This window comes from Ursus maritimus, unplaced genomic scaffold, assembly GCF_017311325.1.
Source record: "Ursus maritimus isolate PB19 unplaced genomic scaffold, ASM1731132v1 scaffold_1, whole genome shotgun sequence".
NCBI lineage: Eukaryota > Metazoa > Chordata > Mammalia > Carnivora > Ursidae > Ursus > Ursus maritimus.
Window position 1 is genome coordinate 67,447,190 of NW_024423343.1, and position 19,867 is coordinate 67,467,056.

Consider the following 19,867-nt stretch of genomic DNA (forward strand, 5'->3'; position numbering starts at 1 on the left):
AATATATGTTTACCTGGTAGTGACTTCCTACTTGTTTATTGTGGGATGCGTTGATAAATTTTTGCTTCAAGTCATCAACTCTTTCATAAATGTCAGACATACAGATAGAAAATTCTGGTGAAAAATCAAAGTGTTTGCCAATAATACATTTGACTTTTGACCTCATGTCAAACATATGTATGAAATATTGAAATAGATTTTTCTAGTTCCTTGGTAACATATATTAGGAAAAAGTGCTTTTAAAAAACTCATTTATTTTTGGGGCGCTTGGGTGGCACAGCGGTTGGGCGTCTGCCTTCGGCTCAGGGCGTGATCCCGGCGTTATGGCATCGAGCCCCACATCAGGCTCTTCCACTATGAGCCTGCTTCTTCCTCTCCCATTCCCCCTGCTTGTGTTCCCTCTCTCGCTGGCTGTCTCTATCTCTGTCAAATAAATAAATAAAATCTTTAAAAAAATAAAAATAAATAAAAATAAAAAAATAAAAAACTCATTTATTTTAATACAGTTTCTCTTCCTGCAGTGTAGGAGAAATCTGACACTTGATAACACTTAACTAAAACTAGTGTGCTTAATGGGATAAACATTCTCTCCTGTGCATGATGTGGTTCTAAGTGTCCTTTGAGTCAAATCTGAAAGTGGATTTGGATAGTTTCATTACCATATATATATATATACACATACCCTTAAAACAATGTTTTAATTCTATGTGTGCTCATGAGAGCTTATTTGAATTATTTTCTAAAAAAGAAGAAGACAACTGACTTCCTAATTCCGGCCTTTCTCTTTCTCTGCAGTGGTACACAGACGAAGACCACGGGATTGCCAGCAGCACGGCACACCAGCACATATATACCCACATGAGCCACTTCATAAAACAGTGCTTCTCTTTACCTTAGCACCTCCAAACATGCCCGACCTTATTAACAGCCATTTTTGTTCTATCTCAAAACTGCACTGTTAAGATGATGATCTTAAGAAAAAGTACACTCAAATCAAGAAATTCAAGGTTACCTTTGTTCCCCAATCTCATGTCTGTAACCCTAAATAGGGACTTCTGTCTTTGCAACAGATTATTACCTTACTGAAGTTTGAATTATTCCGTCTGGTTTTGTTTATTATTTAAAATCATTTCCACATCCGTTGCTGAAACAACAAATCTGAATTGTTTTTATGGGAGCTTTGCATAGGTTCCCTGGGAAGCATTTTATTCTTTTCTAACTGGACCAGTCCAAATCTCGTTCTCGTCTTCAAAGGGATGGCATGATGTGAGCAGTGACATCATAGAGACAGGGGTAAGAAGGGAAGGGTGAGGGGAAGGAGCCAGTAGGTCTGGCTGGGAACCCACGTCCGAGCACGATGACCCGACCAGGCTCCTGTCAGCAACTCTTGGAGAAGAGCTGTTCGCAGCCAGACTGGCACGGTTTTCTGAGAAAGACTATTCAAACAGTCTCAGGAAATCATATATGCAAAACACTGACTTCTGAGTAAAACCACAGCAGTTGAATAGACTCCAAAGAAACGAGAGGGAATCTGCCAACAATGCAAGGCCCCCAGGTGCCAGCTACGGCTATAGGTGCGACAAACACACAGCAAGGGGGAGGGGAAAGCACTGTCACTGTGCCTTACAACTACTGATGTTTCCTAGTGAAAGAGGCAGCTTGGAACCGAGATGTGAACACATCAGCTTGCCCTGTTAAAAGATGAAAATATTTGTATCACAAATTCGAACTTGAAGGAGTCCTTGCATCAATTTTTCTTAGTTCATTTCTTTGAGCATCTTAATGAAGAGAATATTTTAACTTCCTTGGCCTTGTTTTTAAAAATCAAAAATAAACTACAAAGTTATGTATTGTTATTCTCATTCTACATACGGTGGAATTTCTCCTGGTCATTTAATAAATGTTCCTTCATTTTTTCAGAGGTAATGCGTTTTGTGTCTTGAATGAGACCTAAACCACGTTGGCATATGGACACGCTTATCCAAAAAGGCTCTTGTTTATTTTGCTTGTTACCCCAGACTGCCTTGTAAACATGGAGAGAGTTCAGTTTTTGTTAAAAAAAAAAAAAAGATACATAAAAATGTGTTAAATTAAGCAGTTTGTAGGGCTTTTATGTAATACATATACAATTTGTTATCACAAACATATATGGCTTTTGAAAAACCCAAATAATTTTTATTTTTTAGGTGATACATAATATATAATTTTATTCCAGGAAACTGTGATGAGGCTCATGTTATAAGAACAAATAACATCAACAATAACATCTCAGTGTAAGTTAAGGAGTCAGTAACTCAAGTGTTTGACTATTTTGGGCTGACATATTTATATTAATGAAAGCATAGATTTCAGATGCTGCATTTAGTCTAGCAGATAACTGAGGAAACATGATTTTTTTGTTCAATTGTTTGCAAAATGGCCTCATTGTTTTAAAAAATTGATTTTATGAACTCAAACTTAATTTCAGACCATTTACTGGAAAAAATTGTCTCAGAGTGAGCTCCAACACAAAAATCTAAAAATAGAAGAAATGGAAAAAATCTATCAATTCAACATAAGACTGGTGAGTCATGCATAAGAATGGGCAGAGGTTGTGAAATTCAGCTTCGATTGCACCTTGGGAGCATGCCATTGGGTAGCTTCACCTGACGCCCCAAATCCACTCATGCACTAGAGCTATAAATCGACCTGCAAACCTGTAGGGCTCTTGTCATAATTCTATTTCTTAATAGAGCTCAATCATCGTGAGTAACTGGACCGATCTCTGCAGAGTTCCATATCCAGAAACAGTAGTCATAGATCATATGTCCACATCCTGGACTGAACTAATGGTCATAAGAGCAAATTCAATAGAAATTCTTCTTTTATTTTAATTGGAACCAGATATTGTGCAATATCAGATGGGTACAGATATTGAAACCATTTGGCAGTATTAGTTGTTAACAATATCAGCTATTTCACAGATATCAATAAGACCATTGTACAATAGTGGATATTTCACAATATCAGATACCTCAGAGATACCAACACCATTGTATAATATCTGATATTGTACAACTTCTGGACAATATCAAAACCGTAAGATTCATCGTTCCTTTAGTTTCTACACATGTTATTTTCTCTGGAGCCCAGAGGTAAAAAACCCTAGCACATATTGTTCACATGAGGGTTTAATGATGTGATTGAGGTTGAAGTGGATCTCGTTCCACCCTCACAGGACACGTTTTACTCTCCAGTAAAAGAGTTTGAAATTGGCTGATTGGAAAAGGAAGGTAAAGACGTGAACACCTTCAGGAGAAACTTAGCCTGAGGCTAAGCTGGAAGCACATAGGAACTAATCCCAGCACTAAGCCGTGCAGACGTGCCCGCCGTCGACAGCGGCAGCCTCGGCGGGCACCGGATGCTGAGATTCCCATCCGACACAACCTGTGGGAGCGCACCGCGCCCGGGGGAGCCCACGCCAAAGGAGCGGTGTTCACATCCTTTCTGTGGATGCAGTTTAGGTTTTGCTCAAGATTTTTAGAAAATCACTTTAAAAATTATTTTTGAACATTTTTTTGGGGAAATCTTGCTAAAAATGATTCCATACCTCCATGTTTTCTTAAATAGAAGGCATGGAACATAATTCAGTGCATCCTTAAGGACTCAAAGGCACCACCATAAAGATCAATGATCACATCAGGCTGTGTGTCATTCTGGGTATTTTCGTTCTTATTCACAGGTGGTCACTGAAGCTACCAGTTCTACTACGTGGCATTTGCTTCTTTTGCTCGAAGGTGACATGCGAATTCCAATTTATAAAACTACTAGATTTGTACAATATTTAAGATTCAGTAAGTTCTAAATGAAAAACATACCAAAACACCAGAATGGCTTTTTTCATAAAGTAAGAGAATTTTGTTCTGCCAATTTTGTGACAGTTCTTTCAGTGGTGTCTGAGAACCTTTTTACGTACATCCTGAGTGATCTGGCGTGTGTAGTCAGGATGTCTGAGGGATCCAGGTGATTGAGAATGAGAGACGAACGTGAGTAATAAAGCATAACGTCACTGCCCATCAGAAAAACTCAGAGCATGGTATTGTTAATAAGACTAATGTCATGCCCAGTGGAAATTTATCATCTTTCTGCATATCACCTTTCTGTGACAATATTAACATTTGTACTTGAGAATTTGAATTAATAAAAAGAAAGTTCCTTTCCCAACTGCTAACATGAGAGGGGATTCTTTTCTGATGCTACAGACTTTAAATTTCAACCAACTCAATTAAGTTTTTTTATTCTTCATAATCTTTCATCTGAACAATTCACCCCAAGTTTGTCAGATGATTTCAAACACATATTTGGTGAGACCCTGATTATTTCATTAAGTTTCTTCTATCCAAAGTCATGATACTTGTGACTTGTGAGCCAAGCATTTCCTTGGCTAAGTCTGGTTTCCAATGTTGATCACAGAAATATGAGTCACAAAGAAAATGTAACATCCTGGGAAGAAATATTACTCATCTTAACCTGATTCTGGTTGCGTGACCCAGAATGAGGAGCCGGTTAAGGAGGAAGCCAGTCACTCCTCGCCCCCTGTTGGAGACTCAGCGCACTGCAGCCTAGATGAGGGGGACGTGGGTTACAATCACCGCATCACCACTCACAGTGAGAAACATTTTCAAGAGCATTACTTAGCCTCTTTGAGCCTCAGTTTCCTAATCTGAAAGAAGTACAAAAACACCTACCTCACAGAATTGTGCCATTGCTGTGAAGATTTGTGTATAACTCTGCCGGCATATCCATGCCGGGCACTTACACCCCCCTCCCGCCCCGGTCACACTACATAGCTTTTGATCCTGGTTTGATGACTCCACTGCTGACTCCATCGTTTATACGGGGCCTCACCCTAGGTGTCTGTGTCTACCTCCAGGTGCTGGGCATATGAAGGTGATCAATAAGTATTTGCTTCTGTTTCCATACTGACATGCCGGTGAGAATCCTTTTCGGATCTTTCACCATTCTTAATAAATGGAGCAGCAGCATCGTGCGATAGACTTCACTGAGGGTTCTGTCCAGCCTTTCCCAGCTGCATAAAGAGCCGAGCACAGACCTAAGCTCCGGAGAGTTACAAAGAACGGATAAAGCACTATTCCTATCTTTAAAAAGCTTATAAACAAATGAAGAAATAAGTCACATGGCAGAAATCTATACTACACACACCAGAAGGCAAGAGTACCTAGACATAAAGCGAAGTCTATGGTAAGAATGGTGAGATGAGTAGGGTGAAAAGGCGGGTGGGGGAAGGTGGTTTCTGGGTTCATAAGCGCTGCCATTGGCCGCGTTTGGTACTACATTTAGATTTCCTTAATAGTCTCAGGATTACTGTTGATATCATGCTTTTCAGAACATTTTTTTTCAAATACAACTCAAAATCTATCATCTATCTATCTATCTATCTATCTATCATCTATCTATCTATCTATCATCTATCTATCTATATGCCTTGTTCTACATAAAACGATTTCTAGTAAAGCTATGTGTCTGGAGTTACTTAAGTACCTGAGGGGCATGCTTAAGCCTACTTGGTTTTAATCACAATAACGTTTATACACCATTCACAGAGTTTGGTTTGAGCTTCAGAATCATCCTGGTACAGGATCCCTAAGGAATCCGATTCCACTTTTTTCACCACTATATTTTCCACTGTGCTGCTAGACTAATCTTTCCAGAAATTCATGCCTCTCCATTACTCAAAACTTTATTTAAGGTATAAAGTTCAAATATCCTAATACAGAACTTAACATCATTTATAATATAATCGGCTTGTATTTCTACCTTTTCTTACAGGTCTTCACTGCTCTCCTAACACTCCACCACACTGGGCTGTTCGCTTCGTTCCAAACATGCCATACATGAAATATGTCAGGCTCCAGTTACACCATATATCTTTACTGTTTAATTTCATTCTTATTTCAATACTGGCCTGTGTTTGAGAATCTTTGCAGCTCTTGGAGTAGGTTTCCTTCCCCATTTCCATCCTAATTCATATGCTACCTCTTATATAATATCTTCCTCGAACTCTGCCCTCCTGAAAGATCCATGTTTGGGTTATTCGCTGTTTTCATTATACAGCCAACTCGGTACATGTCACATTGTGTCATGGCTCTGTGTCTACTGTGCCCTTAGAAGCAAGGACCACAGTTCTATTTTCAATGTTCCAGCTCAAAAAAGTAGTGGCCCATACACCGACAGAACTGAGCAGTAATGACAGTTGTATCAGTGAGCTGCAGCTTTCTCAGAAAAACACCCAAAGAGATCTGGAAAATAAAATATTACCGGTAATCCTTGAATACTGGGCTTCTTCAAGGGGACTGATTGCAAGTAGCCTTTCCAAATAGATATTTAGAGAACCACCATATCCAAATTACTCTCATCAAATTTTCAAGTGCTTGTAAATCTTATTTCATTTCAATGAATGAATAGACAAGATACTTATTAGAACATTTGGGTAGCAATCTTGAAAGAATCATAAAATAGTCAAGTGACCACGAGTTAACAGCTAAAGTTAAACAGGAATGGAGGTGCAGATAGGAGAAAGAAGAAAGAAAGAAAGAAAGAAAGAAAGAAAGAAAGAAAGAAAGAAAGAAAGAAAGAAAGAAAGAAAGAAAGAAAGCCACACTTTTAAGAGCCAAGAAAAATCCTAAAAGATCTAGGGATAGTGTTAAAATACAAGTTGCTTGTGAATTGTCAGTGGAGAGTTTCAATTAAGCTGTAGATTTAAACTATACCAAGGAGATATTCAGATTAAATTCAGGAAAAAACTTCCCAATATCAAAGGATGTTTAATGGTAGCAATTATAAAGTAAACTCCCAAGTCAAAAGAAAAATACTAACCAGTACATTAAAGTTCTGAATGTAATTATCTCCATAACATACTGCCAGATGGCTACAAAAGAATAATGGTCCCATGTGACCCATAGTAACAAACAGGGAGGAGAGAGATTTTAGGAAATGCCTTTCCCATGGTGGGGTTTGGGGGGTTGGGCTGAAAACAGAAGTCTAAGGAGTTCTACTTATGGGAAATCCTACTAATGACCTTGGAAGATTTCACTAGTCTTGGGAGCAATGCCATTTGCACCCAAGTCACTGCTTTCTGGAAAAATGAAGAGATATATCCTACTACATACATAATATTCTTTTCATAAAGTTCAAATTGTCAGAATACTCTAGAAACGTCTGCATCACCAAATTTTCTTAACAGGGGTGTTTAAGTTTAAATATTATGTTCGGTCAAAATGTTCTACATTGATTTGCTGATTAAGGAGAAAAAAAACAAGACACTTTGCATCACAATTTAAAATATGCAAGGAAATTAATTAGGATAAATATTTATTTCCACATAACATTTCTTAGTTGTGAAAAACACAATATCCTAGTCACATTTACATATTACTTGAACTTTGCAATAAATTACATTCAAGATATTCAGTAATTTTGACCAGGAATCTGAAATTAGGAGGAAATATATAACACTACATTTTTTTCTTATATTTTATATGATTTCAAAATATTAGGATTAACATAGAGATAGCATTAAAATTCACACAAGAACAAAATGACTATAAAAATACTCAGAAATACAGAATTTCATTGGGTATGATTGCTTATTCAAATAAGTGATCATGTGAAGGTTTTAATTCACTATGATCATTTGTAACAGAACAGTTATTAATATACTAAAACACTAGGAGGCTGCTTTGGGGACTGACTGGCACATACAGCTAGTCTAAATCATACGACAACGGCAATGTTTACAGTGTGGAATCTGTATTATAAAACACACAAAGGCAACACACTTGGAATGGAAAGTTTCTGTATTTTTCCTCGGCATTTATAAACACAGACTGTATTAACTGCAAATTATTCTTACAGTTTTTAGGTTTACATTCCATAAAAGAAATGGCTCCTTAAAAGATTGTGAGGGGAGTTTTCTGAAATATCAAAATGTTGAGTCTTATGGAGGCTTTGTTGGGATTTTTTATTTCCCTCATAAGCTTGATCACAAGAGGATTTTTTTTTCACTTTTCATGTGCACTGATACACAAAATATGTAATTACTAGTCTGGAAAAGCGGCGGGGCTCTGATTTATAAAATTGGACGCTGCAGATCATAAGATTGATGATCAGTGGTCATTCTTAGGAAATCAGAGCACTACAAGATTCTGTCTTGATTAACTTCGCATTATCTAAAATGAAATGAAATACCGTGTTTTTTGTAATGCTCAAAAATTCTTAACTTTCCTTCCTCTTGTGCAAGCTTAGTAAAAATGGATTCTTTCCTATGGACTGAAATATCTACAGAATCTTCTCGAACAGAATCTGAAATATTCATTGAAAAGACTATTTTTCTACAACATGCATTCAATTAAAAAGTGGAAAAGAGCTTTTCAGAAGAGAAAAATATAGTTGGAGACCTGTCAGCCTAACCTTAGCACATGATTCAGAAGCAGCATTAAGCAGTACGTGACCTTTAGCTGCAGAATAACTATACAGGAGTGAGAGTTCATGTACAAGGACTCACCATGGGGCCTTCCACGGGTGTTACAGAATAGGTTTATTTGGAAAACATTTGTTTTTAACGGGAGAGAAATTTAACAGCATATTTCTGATAAAGGTTTATATTGAAAATCTCACAAAACCTACAAAGTTTTCCTGAAGCATTTCCTACAAGCTGAGTGTTTGACGGTGTAATCACAACTTGAATTGTTAAGCAAACACTATTTGACTCTGCATTAGTTTCTCATTCTTTTAAACAAGTTGTGAGCAGGTTTCTATATATTTTTTTCAAATGACTTTAGTTTTAGTTACATATAAACTCTTAAGTATTAAATGTATCATAATAAATCAAGGAAATGCATAAATACAATTATTAAAAAATGCTTCCAAACTAACCTTTTGATTTGGGTCTTTTGAAATAAGTCACTAATGCTAAGCTATAAAAAATAAAAAGGAGTAGGACTACCTTTCAAAATTCTTCTGAATGAAATTATCAGGTAGCTTCAGGTCACGAAAGTAGGAAAATACAAACTAGGTAAATCTGACGTCTCTTTAAGAAAGCTATTGCTCTCATAAAACTAAGCATGAGAATCCAGTGTTTACAAATGTCTAACATACAGCAAGGAACACAGAGATTCTTGCATTAGCTATCATGTATGCTCACAAGGGTGTCTCACTGCTCAGAAGTTTAAACACAGAAATGAAACAAGTATTGCGCTACTTACAGTATGAAGGTGGATTTGGGATGAGAGACAGAATTTACAATACATGATCAAAGCAGTTTTATTAATAATTGTGGCACTCTTCTCATATATATGTAAAAAATAAATTGAAGATCAAGTCATAGACAAGTCTCCCTGTCAACACCTTTCCCTGAGTCAGCTTTCTTCTCTTTTCGGCTTTCAATGCTACAGGGGGAGAAAAAAAGGAGAAATTTATTACTGCAATCCCGCGCGGCTACTGTGAGATCTGCTTGCTCAGACACAAACCCCATCAACCCCAAAGCACCACATGGGCCCTCAGCATTGCTCTTTCATGCTGTGAAGCATAGCTAGATAGCAACAATTAAAATCCTCTGCACTCAGGGAGGTAGAAACCGAGAACTGCAGAAAGGGGGAAATTGAAAAAATAGGAACTAGAAAGCAAAAACCAGACATTTTAAAACAGTTCCAAAAGCATGCAGGATCGATACCACCGTCCTCATTTGGCCAAAGGAATAATGATTGCTGAAAATGCCCCCAACCACCCCACCCCCGCCCGTCTTCAGAAAGCACCGACGCCATGGGAACACCAGCGAGATGCCCCGGGAGGTATCTCAGGGCTCGCTGCGAGGGGCTCGTCCTCTGTGCACACGCCGGATCAGGATCTTTGGTGAGCACTGTGTTGTGGCCAGCAGGACAGACACATCTCCGCTGGTCTGGAGGACATGTTCACTCCCACACACCACCCTCCGAACACCTGCGCAGACTAACTCTCATCCTGGCCCTCACCTCACTCCTTCCAGAATCAGCTCCTTCCCAAGTAACTTCTGTTTTGTCTGTTCTCCAATTAACTTGATGGATGGGCAAGTTGGTAATAAGAGTCTACCATTTTTGTCTATGCTTTTTTTCGATATTTTCCCAATGAACACTTTTCCTACTCTCGTGTGGACAGTTTTCATGGAAAATTCAAATCATGTGTTCACAGGCGGGAAGCTCCCAGCAAGAGCACATGCTTCCAGAGGGGAGAAGCCCTCACTCCCTAACGCCTCCCAGCACGGGGCAGAGCCCCCACACCTGAGGCCTCCCGCGACCCTCCCTGTCACCTGGGGCCCTGAGCCGGAATAGTCCACCCATTTTTACTGGTAACTTTGTCCCTTAATATAAATGTATGAAATAGTTGGTGGTGGGGAAACCCTTGGTTTTATAACTCTTCCCAAAGTAATAAAGTGACAGTTAAAACCTTTTTTTTTCCTATGCGGCCTCCTGCACAGCTTTCTTAGTGGTCAATAACTTAGACACATTCTCCCAGTGTGTTTTTAAAATTGTTTTTCCTCCAATTCAAGCTAGAAACAGCCCTTCTCAGTTGTCACCACCACCCGGCACCATCAGGTAAGAAGTGCCGGAGCTTCTGCCATCCGTGGCACGCCGCCAGCGCTGAGAGCTGGTGTGAGCGGGTGTCTACGGCACCCGGGTGTACGCCTGCCACACTTCTCAGCACACACTACTTACAGGTCAGAGCAAAGCAACTTTCCTCCCTTTTCTTTTCTCCTTCCACAAGGAGAGATGACAGTGTGCACATGATGTGTTGAGAGCCTTAACTCTGTATTTTTAACTCCCCTATCGGCATGACTCACTTTCTTCTACTTTAAGTGCCTTTCCTATGACAAGTGTCTGCTACCCTACTTTCCAAATTAACTTTTCCCTGGGCTTTACCTGTCTCCCTGGCTCTTCCGCCGCACAGAGCCAGTGAAAAAGGGCAGCAGGGGGCAGGGGAGGAAGCCTGGCCTGGAAACTGGAAGGTTATGTCCAGTCCCCCGAAAGCTAAGGATGAACTGTGGGACCTTGGACTCATTATTTAATCTCTCTGGGACTTGGTTTCCTCATCTGTAAGTTAGTTTTGGACTTCATGGTTTCTAAATACTCTTGTAGCTCGAACGCCAGAATTCTGAGGCTGGTATTCTCAATCACAATGAAGATAGAATAAAAAAACCGCCCCGTAGGAGCCTGCAGGGACAGAGACACACAGGGCTCTCCGCACACGCACGGCTCCTGCATGATGCTCCGCTCGTCACCTTCTTACAAACCAGCACATTCCCAAGGGCACTATAGTCACCGAGCGGTGAGAAAAGATTCAGAATGTTGACTTCATTTACAGGTGTGCTTCCTCCCGACGTCCTGGGTTGGTCATCTTGGTTGTTTGGTTACAAAACTATAACCAATGAATTGATCTGGGGTTTTTCCCCCTGTTTAAAACCAGTGGTTTGGGTATCAGATTAGATTTCAACCAACTACGAGGCAGAAATTTTATAACCAGCTCAAGACCTCTATGAAAAATATTATTGACTTGAACCTATCTTCTTACCATATGGCTATTACTCTCTTTATTCCTTCATTTTTCAGGATTCCAATCAATTCTAAACTTTCATTGTAATAAACATATTACTTCTATTTATTAAATATGTATCATATCTATGATATCTATTGCAATAGACATATATTACATATCTATTCTATACCAGCTACTCGGCAAAGATGAAGGGATACAAGATAGATGAGACAGTGCCCCTCCCCTTAAGGAGTTACAATTTAAAATATAAGGAAATAATATTTCAGAAGAGAACAGAACATGACCTGCTACCCTCATGCTGCCTAGAGATCTATGAAACTGTTATGTTTCGATCACAGCAAAATCATTATGAACCACATTTACCAAGCAGTCATGAGAGGGCATAGGCCTAGAAAATCAGAGCAAAGAAGGAGAATCCAGGATATAAGAAGGTGGTGGGAGTGGGTAGCCAGAGGACAGCAGAGAAGGTGGCCCCGGAGCCTAGCCTCGGCCGCCAGGGCAAAGCCAAGTGCTGTTTTCCCAATGTTGCTAGCTCTCTTCCCAAGAAATGTCAATCTTGGGTGTCAGTTTTATAAAACATAGCAGTTGCTCACCTATTCTGATGCAATGTGGTTTTTAATGAGACCTATTTCTGCCATTCCAATTCAATAAACCACTGAGGAGCTTGTCACATGTATGCATTGCACTGTTGAACAAGGATCAAATTAGATATCCTACAGATGTGGTCAAATTTGCAATTAGTTCTTAGATCCTGCTTTCAGTCAGACTGGATAAAACATTTTTACCAACGAAAAGTGAATGAAATGATGGAGAAAATACAACTGCTATTCCAAACTCCACTAAGGAAAAATATCTAGGCTTCTCTGACACCCTGATAGGCATGCAGGACCAATAGCAAGGGACAGGATGGAGAACAAGGAGTGGCGGGGGGTGAGGGGGGTGGCGGTCAAAAGTTTCAAGGAAGCCAGCTTAGGTCTCAAGAGGTGTAGACCCTGGTGACCTGGTCTTTAGGTTTTAGTTTTGTTTGCCAACAGATACTCTAGCAGGCACAAAATTTTGGAGTTCCAGGTCATCACACTCCGATGCCTTCAACAGACACACCATGAAAAAGCAATGGCTTTGGGAGGGTATTGTCATTAGTGGGTGGTTTTAGGATTTTTGGAAGCCACACTGTTTCTGCCAGTTTCCACTGTTATGAAAGTGAAAGACATTAACCATGAACCAAGAGATACATCCACATGGAAAGCTACAGATCTTATCACATTTAAGGGTAAACTTCCATTCACAATAGTTTGAATCTCATGTTAGTGGTAACATATGTTCAAAGAGTAAGAAACAAGTGGTTATATCAAAATATAAAGGATGGTCCTAATTAAAACTGGACATGTTGCCTTGTTTTAAAACAGCTAGGTTTTTCTGATGAAAAGCATCACTTGACTTTACTATTTACTTTGAGGAGTACCTAAAATATCATGACATAAATTTTTTTTTTTTTTTTTGCTTGAACCAAAGGAAAACAGAGAAAGCGTCTGTATTCTGGATCCATTTTAGTGCAGGAAGAAAAGTAACCTGTAAGTTCAGTTGTCTCAAATTTTCCACATATTTCCAATGGCCAGCATTTTATTTTGAGCTTATAAACCTGGAGTTCCCATTTTTTTAAAAAAATCAGAGAAATGCCATATTTTTAACGTGAAAGAGTCCACAAGCACATATTCCAATGGGTTTGAGAAATTACCCTTCTCATAACTCTGATTTTCCCCCAGACTTCTACCAAAACAGAGCTACTGTGAGGATGACTCTATCAGACTATAGCAGGGATCACTGGGAAAGGAAGATAACGCATGTTTTAGAATAAGATATTACTTCTGCTTGAGCCAAGCAAAGAAATACACGAAGATTTTAAAGCCCTGTTAAAGACAGAAAACATCCAAAAGTCTTTGAGGGAGCCTACTGTGTACCTGATATTAACCTCTGGTGTGTGAGAGGTAGTTGTTGGGTGGGGGGAGAAAGAGACAGAGAGAGAGATGACTAATCCCCAGCTTTCTGGGATGGAGACTCTGCACATCCACTGTCTGTCTTTTTGGAATAGAGATGACACTGAAGCAGCATGCCATTTTGGGGTGACAAAAACCAGCAACAAGAGATATTCTCTAAGCCTAATGTAACGTCTTTTCCGAGTCCATGTTTCCAAATATTTCTCATGAAGCCACATAAAGCTTACAGCTTTGGGAGCATGTGGCGCACATATACGGAAGCTCCCAGCTTTGCCATTTCTTAATTCAAAGGATAAATTTTCTTTTTTCCAATATAGAAATTTGATGTCATTACTAATACAGTTCTGTGAGATTCGTTGATTTGTATATGATGCATTTGTAAAAGTCATGTGGCGAAAAAAGTTCACTCAAGCTTCAAACCTTCTTAAAAAGCTGAGTAGTTATAGGAATACCATAAACACTCAGTCCGATACTGGATCTAAGCCTTTTGCCTCCCCAAAACTCACACAGAGAACATAGGCTGACCGGGTTTCCAGAAGACACCATTTAACATAAGGAAATACAACCAAGGAATAGGTTTGAGGGAGAGGGTCTTACCTTTGGGGAATCAGCTTCTAGAGTGATTAGGAAGGGGAGCTTATGACAAAAATGTAATATAAAAATTAAGTAGAAAAAGTTAATTTAAGGTCATGAAAATAAAGGAAGTTCATAATTAAACACTGCCCCAAATCCCTCAATCACTCTTTAATAAGAAGAGCTATTAGCATAACATAGAGATTTTTCTTCAGATCAGCATCTAAGAAGAGTGGATGGTTTGAACTCTTTATTTATAAATTCTGGAAAATTCAATGGAAATCCTGTGATGACTCTTTATATATTTAAGGACACACTCTTCCCCCAGCATGCATTTAAAACTTAGCATCTACAACTATAGGAGTTGTTTGTAATGTTTGCATACAGAGAAATAAGAATGCATAGAACTTTCTGGATCTGAAAGTTTCAGGATAAGGAAGTTAGGGAAGATTTTCAGGTGGTTGGAATAGGGGCCTGGAAATATACTAAATACAAAATCACCATGGCACGTGCATGTGGAGTTTCGGAAAGGACAATAGGAGGAGTGCAAAATGTGGTCAGATATCTAAGAGGGTCCTAGAAAGCGAGTGATGAAGGAATATAATGGAATCTTACTGCAAAACAGTAGGCCAAATGAATGTCCAAAAATGCCATGCATCGGGACCCATTTATAGCACTGTTTCTCCCCACTGTCACAGTTTTGGAGTGAGCTTTTAATTTGAAAGGGAGATGTTGAAAAAACAAACCAATTAAACTGCCAATTTCAATTTCCACCTACTTTTAAAAAGAACTATCTGGAATATATTACACCTAAATCCAGTGGAAACCAATACTATTCTTTTGCTAATGGATTCATGTCATCAAATGACTGGGATCCACACAAATTCACATTATACTGGAATTCAAACCTTTTAGAAGGAAAGCTTGACTCCTTATCTTTTGAGTTATCGGCAGTCATCAGAAGGTTCCTCCACAAGGCAGTCTTTGACATTTCATCAGAAATATTGATCACAGATGGATCATCTCTAGATAGTTTACCCAAAATGAAATTAAAAAATTAAATAAGTAACTGCAGTTGTCTAGAGACAGATACTAAATATAGGACAGTCTCGTGCCTTAGTACAGTATTTTTGATAGTTAAAAAATAAGGAGTAGTCTCACAATTACTTTTTAAAAATCTATGAAAAATCAAAAGATTCTAGTTATATAGAAACTGGTTTTGGCTACCGTTTCCTAATTCATTTCAAATTACAGAGATGGGGTTCTGCATGTTCGTGGCTCAGCCTCTTGCCCCAACATTCATAGCTCTCAGACTCAATAGGAAGAGCCCGGTAGACGGACCATAGGCTCTGACCCCCCCTCATCCTCCGACTCCATCCCCTGCTATTACACCCCTGCTCCTTCCTCTCTAGCCACAATACAATGGTCTCCTGACAGTTCTGGAATACTACAGGCTTGCTACTGCCTCAGGGCCTTGGACTTGTTCTTCCTTCTGCCCATAATGCTCCTTTACATGGCACAACTCTTTCCCTCCTTCGTTTAAATGTCGCTTACTCACAGAGGCCTTTGCCGACTACTCTATTAAAATTCCTATTTCCATCCCCTCAGAATACCCTCATCCTTTTGTTCTCATTGCACTTTTCACCATCTAAAGTACTATACTCTATTACCGGTTCATTTGTTTATTTTTTGCCTCCCCTACCTCTATCTGTTCTAATTGAACGTAAGTTTTATGAGGACAAGGTTTCTTGACCAATTGTCTGTGACTGATCCCCCAAGACTCAAACAGGGCCTGACACTTGGTACCCACTCAACAAATATTTGTTGAATAAATAAAGGCAGTCTGTGTATTTGGCAGAAGTCTTTCCAAATGCCTAGGAGAGCTGTACTATCAGGACACGTACAATGCTGGGTGATTTTCTTGCATTTTAAAATGGCACCAATTATAGGTGACATTCAGAACTCTCTAAAATATTCCCAGGGCTAGAAACACAACCAAAGAGCAGCAGAGATAAATCACAGGCCAAGCTCAAGAAAGTTTCTAGTGAGAAAACAGCACTCTTCTTACTACACGTGGAAAAGATAGCCTGCTGTGAAAAAAATTTCTAGAGAAAAATTTCTAGAGAAATCCTAGGCTGACCTCACATGACCTTCATTGGTGGTTATTCACAGAGGGCAACAAATTAGACTTTTAAGAGGAACACCAAAGGTCTGGAGCAAAACCTTCGGTCTCACACACTCCCTCCCTTCCCAGTCTGGACATACGTTCTTTAGTTCCTCAAATCCAGCAGCCCTTAGTGACTCAAAGCATGAGATCAACCAGCTTCCAAAAGAATGTCATATGAATACATGTATTCCATGATATTATATGACAAAGAGACTTGTAAGCAAAAGAGTTTAGAAAATGCTGGATTAAATAAAATTAAACTTTAAAAAAATTACAGTACCACTTGGGTTCTTCAATATGCCAGAGTGCATTGTGAATCTCCAAACTAGAATGCAGTATGGAAATGCATCTAACCAAAAAATCCTTTCAAGAGAGGCACCGTATGAGACTAAGTTTCTACAACATACACTTGGAAATATATCGATTCGATGAAACAATCAACAGGATTTTAAAACTTAAATATTTCTTAAAAAAAGATAAAATGACTTTCTATGATAACATGGTAGATAACTATATTTTAAAAATTTTACCTAGGGAATGTGGTTTTACAGCAGACCCTGAAGATCTAGAAGATTCCACTTTTTTTGTTAACATTATGATAAATTTCCTCCTCAGAGAAAAGTTTTCTCTCCTTTGTTACCGGCATGGCCTTAAATTATCCGTAAGCACTCTGAGACCATGTATATGGCTTATATGCATACATATAATTTTTGGCCAAATTCTTTCGTAAGTCTTTATTATAACACATAGGAGTTTGCATTCTTTTGCTATGTCTTTGTGCCTAAAGACGACTAGCATATTTTGGAGAGTTACATAAATATTTCCAAAAATGACTGGTATAACTGAATCCTTCAACTCAGGAAATAGATCATCTCTTTGGAAGTGCCATATTTTAGGGGTAACCTAAAAGAGTTCAAACATTTACCTGGGATCAATTTAGTGAATACCTAGGCCATTTATCCTGGCATTGAATCTCTACCCGTCTTCAATAGCTACTTTTAGAGGTTGTGAAGGACAGCTTTTATATACATTACAAATATGAGAAGGAAAGACCACAGACAACAGTTGCCCGCCACCCCACCCCTTTATTTTAAGCTACTTGGCCATACTCACACAGTTATTAGTGTCAGAACTTAGTACTAGGACAGGGTAATCTAATTACTCGTTTCAGTTCTTTCTCTCTAACACGGCTTCCACAAACCTTTGTAGGAATCCACACAGTAGGAAATTCTTAAGTATATAACAACACGTGCCATGACTCAGAGCTTTTACATGTATATCTTACCTATAGTGCCCTTCCAAAGGGAGCTGCACCGTGCCCTCATCTTCCATAGCGAGCATACTTTGTTCTTCCTGGAAAGACAAATGTAAAATATATGAAGTGAACCTGATGAGTCTCCATTTTACATTAAAGAAGAAACACAGATTAATGTTTCACTATCTCATTAACCTCAGGACCTTCACTTTGTTTGCACTTATTAATGCTAGCACAGGTCCTCTCAATAAAGCACCAGCTACCAAGAACATAAGTAATTAATGAGAGTCTCATACCACAAAGTAATTTAAATGCTAACAACAATCTCCTTCATGTCACTCAATGTAAAACGTGGTTAATTTCCAAGCAGATTTTTTTTTTAATAATCCAAATCTTAAAAGGAAAAACGTATGGGCGATGTAATTGTTTTCATTGTTATACAATTTAAATCACAATCCCAGAATGCTCTGTTAGAGGGGAATGAAGGATATACTTAGTGCAGTGGTTCTCAAACTTTATTTTACATCAGAATCTCCTAGAGGGCTTTAAAAAAATACAGATTGCTAGGCCCCCACCTCCAGAGTCTGATTCAGTAGTAGGTCTGGAGTAGGGCCCAAGAATTTACATTTCTAGTAAGTTCCCAGGTGATGCTGATTATGTTGGTCTAAGGATTACACTTTGAGAACAACTGCTCTAGAGACTTTTTCCAAGACAAAAGATAACTTCCTATATGGACCGAAACACAGGTGTGCTTTCCACTAGACATATCGTAGGCTTTTGTTTTATGCCGCAGATTTCTTCTCACAATGACAATACCCTACCCTTCCCCAAAGGATAGAAATACTTCATGTATTCATTTCTTCATATATAACACTTTAAAACCATGTCTTTAGGATACAGATAATCTTAACCCACCATATTAAAATTCATGGTTTAGTTTTCAATAATGTTGTCAGCCTTTTTCCAAATACCAAAAAAATTTAGTTATCTATAGATTATAACTCCTATATAATGCATTTATTTTCAAATGGGTCAATTAATAGTGCTCAAGTTCAGAGAACAATTGAGGGTCATTTAAAAATGTTAGAATCATTAGCTCTAACTCCAGAAATGGAATTTTATTTTATTTTATTTTATTTATTTTTATTTGAGTATAGCTGACACACAGGCTACAAAAGTTTCAGGTGTACACATAGTGATTCAACATCTCTATGCATTATGCTATGCCCACAAGCATAGCTACCACCTGTCACCATACAACACTGTTACAATACCACCGACTATATTCCCTACGCGGTGCCTTTTATTCCGTGACTTATGCATTCCATAACCAAGAGCCTGTATCTCCCACTCCCTTTCACGTATTTTGCCCATCCCCCAGCACCCCTTCCCTCTGGCAGCCATCAGTTTTTTTCTCTGTATTTATAGTTTTGATTCTTTTTGTTTCTTTATTCATTTGTCTTGATTTTTAGATTTCACGTATGAGTGAAATCATATGGCAACGGTCTTTCTTAGTCCGACATTTCCCTCAGCGCACTACCCTCTAGGTGCACCTGTATTTTCGCTAATGGCAAGACCTTATTCATTTTTATAGATGCACAATATCGGAAATGCAATTTTAAGTTAGAGATGAAGACCTGGAGAAAATAGGATGACCCTGGAGGCTCATCCCTCTTTTAGTAACTTAGCAGTATCTTGGCTGATCTAACTGAGCTTCCAGAAAGACATGACCTTTGGTTGATGTCATTTCTGGCAGGCAGGGCCATTCCTACCACCATCCAGACCTTGGCCTCAACTTACATGCTGCCTCTGAAGAGTCCTTGCCGTATTTCTTGTTACTTAAAGAAACAGTGTTTTCTAGAGCCTGTTCAGCTAACCTATGAATATAAAATGTAATGTAGGCATTACACGCAGCTCTCATTTTCACTCTTGGAGTGCTCTCTGTACACATCCAACCTACCGACCAAGGCAGGCTCTTCTGCTGGGACCTTAACCATACCTCTGCCGGCCGATGCTGTGTAATAACGGAGAAGCCAGGGGACGGCATGGCTCTGCTTCTTCTTCGCTTACAAGTTCCTGCCCTGGCCAACCATAAACGCTTTCTTACATTTATGTTCTGCAGTACTAATGGCACCTGTCTGTTACCCCTTAACGTTACAGGAACGAATCCTTTCTCTTTCTCTGTTGTTCTTCAAGAATATTTTTTCTTTTAAGAAATAAAAATATCAAAAAATATACATGTAATATATAGTCTGATATACCTTATATATGTATATCTTATAGTGTGTGTAT

At 38.8% G+C, this 19,867-nt stretch overlaps 2 protein-coding genes across 4 annotated transcripts in view; one reads left to right on the plus strand and one right to left on the minus strand.

Moving 5' to 3' along the window:
- DPP4 (dipeptidyl peptidase 4) overlaps positions 1–1,921 on the plus strand; it is a 77,806-nt gene extending 75,885 nt beyond the window's left edge. The window contains exon 26 of the mRNA XM_040644555.1: positions 796–1,921. Coding sequence (XP_040500489.1) covers positions 796–897 — 102 coding nt within the window. The 3' untranslated portion in view covers positions 898–1,921. The remainder of the gene's footprint in view (positions 1–795) is intronic.
- A 5,586-nt stretch (positions 1,922–7,507) lies between these two features.
- The window catches only part of SLC4A10 (solute carrier family 4 member 10), a 214,739-nt gene continuing 202,379 nt past the window's right edge, over positions 7,508–19,867 (minus strand). For all 3 annotated transcript variants that reach the window (XM_040644562.1, XM_040644559.1, XM_040644565.1), the window contains 3 exons: positions 17,606–17,673; positions 15,062–15,178; positions 7,508–9,446 (listed from right to left, as the gene is read on the minus strand). In XM_040644562.1, coding sequence (XP_040500496.1) covers positions 9,380–9,446; positions 15,062–15,178; positions 17,606–17,673 — 252 coding nt within the window. In that variant the 3' untranslated portion in view covers positions 7,508–9,379. The remainder of the gene's footprint in view (positions 9,447–15,061; positions 15,179–17,605; positions 17,674–19,867) is intronic.